The 1,451-nt window shown below is 35.5% G+C and overlaps 1 protein-coding gene across 7 annotated transcripts in view; it reads left to right on the top strand.

Annotated features, from left to right (window-relative positions):
• The window catches only part of carmil3 (capping protein regulator and myosin 1 linker 3), a gene marked incomplete in the record, with an annotated part of 154,774 nt that overhangs the window by 87,856 nt on the left and 65,467 nt on the right, over positions 1-1,451 (top strand). For all 7 annotated transcript variants that reach the window (XM_014004474.1, XM_014004476.1, XM_014004475.1 and 4 more), the window contains 1 exon segment: positions 1,214-1,290. In XM_014004474.1, the coding sequence (XP_013859928.1) occupies positions 1,214-1,290 (77 nt within the window).

The following is a 1,451-nucleotide window of genomic DNA, read 5'->3' as shown; positions in this document are numbered from 1 at the left end:
GTACGAACCCTTTGTACGAACAAAAGTAAGAGAAATTTAGGAAAAGAATACGAACATGTTCTTGCATGAGGCCCATTGATTCTGTTGCCTCTCCAACTACCTGTTAGCTCATGAATTGAGTCAGGACAAAATTTTCTGCAAACTGTAGTCATTCAAAAGCTTATCTACAGCAGGTATACTGAATTATTAATTGTTCATGGTCTTTCTACAGAACCTCATTTAAAAGACCYGAACTATCACTTTAACAAATAACTGAATTAGTGTTACTCTATAACCCGTTTTATCTCAGTCGTGTCTTATATACAAACACTTGCAATGCTTTTTTTAATTAAATATTTTGTCAGGCAAAAACATGATGTCTCTACTGGCCATCCTTCACGTACTGTATGTTGGGAGTTTTATGGATGGCTGACAAATAAAACGTGTTCAGAAAAAGCTTGGAAACTTGTTGCCACACAGTTTATTTAATTTAAATAAAACTTGTTCTTATTTCATTTCCTGAAAAAAAAAAAGACCGCAATACAAGCACTCATATACTGACATTTGATATTTTGATTGGACACTAATCACCTCTCGATGCCTTTGAGTTTATTTTGTGTAGCTTTTAAATGTGTGTACAGTAACCACAGATATAAGAATCAAGCTTTGCAGAGGTTAGATAAAGAAACATGTATAGTGTTCTACTCAATCTGCCTTTTTTTTCCCTCTGGGTATTTATCACCACAAGTTAAAATGTTAWCTCTAATGGCTGATTTGTTTTCACATGTTGAACATTAGAATCTCCTGTATATCTAATTGAAATTTCCTGGAAAACAGGCAGCGAATAACAAATTATTTGATTGTAGAAGCTGTAATTTGCAACCATTATATTAGGTTATATAAAGGTTGAACACATCCCACAGGAAGGATAAAATAAATGTTAGAAATCAATAGTAAACACTTTGTTTCWTATTCAAAGTGGAGTAAGATCTGATTTAGCTAAGTTTTCTTTTTTTTCTATTTGCAGAACTTGCTTGCATTATAYATCAAGAGATGTTTTTTTGGTACTAAAGAAGCTTCAAGCACACAAGAATATCTATTGTCTGTTCATGTTTCATCTCTGTCTGCTTTAATCTGTGCTGGAAGAACTTCGGCGATTCTCAGAATAACTGTTATTCACTGGGAACAGGTTGCAGCGGCTTTCATTTCTGTGTCTCTTGTGGTTTTCTTGCAGTTATTTGGGGCGTTGCTGCGAGGCTGCTGCGCTGACCTCTCCTACCTGAATCTGTCCAAGAACTCCTTCTCTCACAGGTGGGCATACACCAGAATGTCTCCATCTTTCTCTCTCTCTCTCTCTTTTACCAACATTAAAATAAAAAAAATTTGGAGGACTTCCAGCCTGAAGGCATGGGAGAGAGTGATTATCATCATTAGCTTATTTTTTTCCTCTAGATTAGTGTTTTGCCCTGGAC

The sequence above is a fragment of the Austrofundulus limnaeus genome, unplaced genomic scaffold (genome assembly GCF_001266775.1).
Source record: "Austrofundulus limnaeus strain Quisiro unplaced genomic scaffold, Austrofundulus_limnaeus-1.0 Scaffold24, whole genome shotgun sequence".
NCBI classification, from domain to species: domain Eukaryota; kingdom Metazoa; phylum Chordata; class Actinopteri; order Cyprinodontiformes; family Rivulidae; genus Austrofundulus; species Austrofundulus limnaeus.
This window is presented reverse-complemented; position numbering and strand designations above follow the sequence as displayed.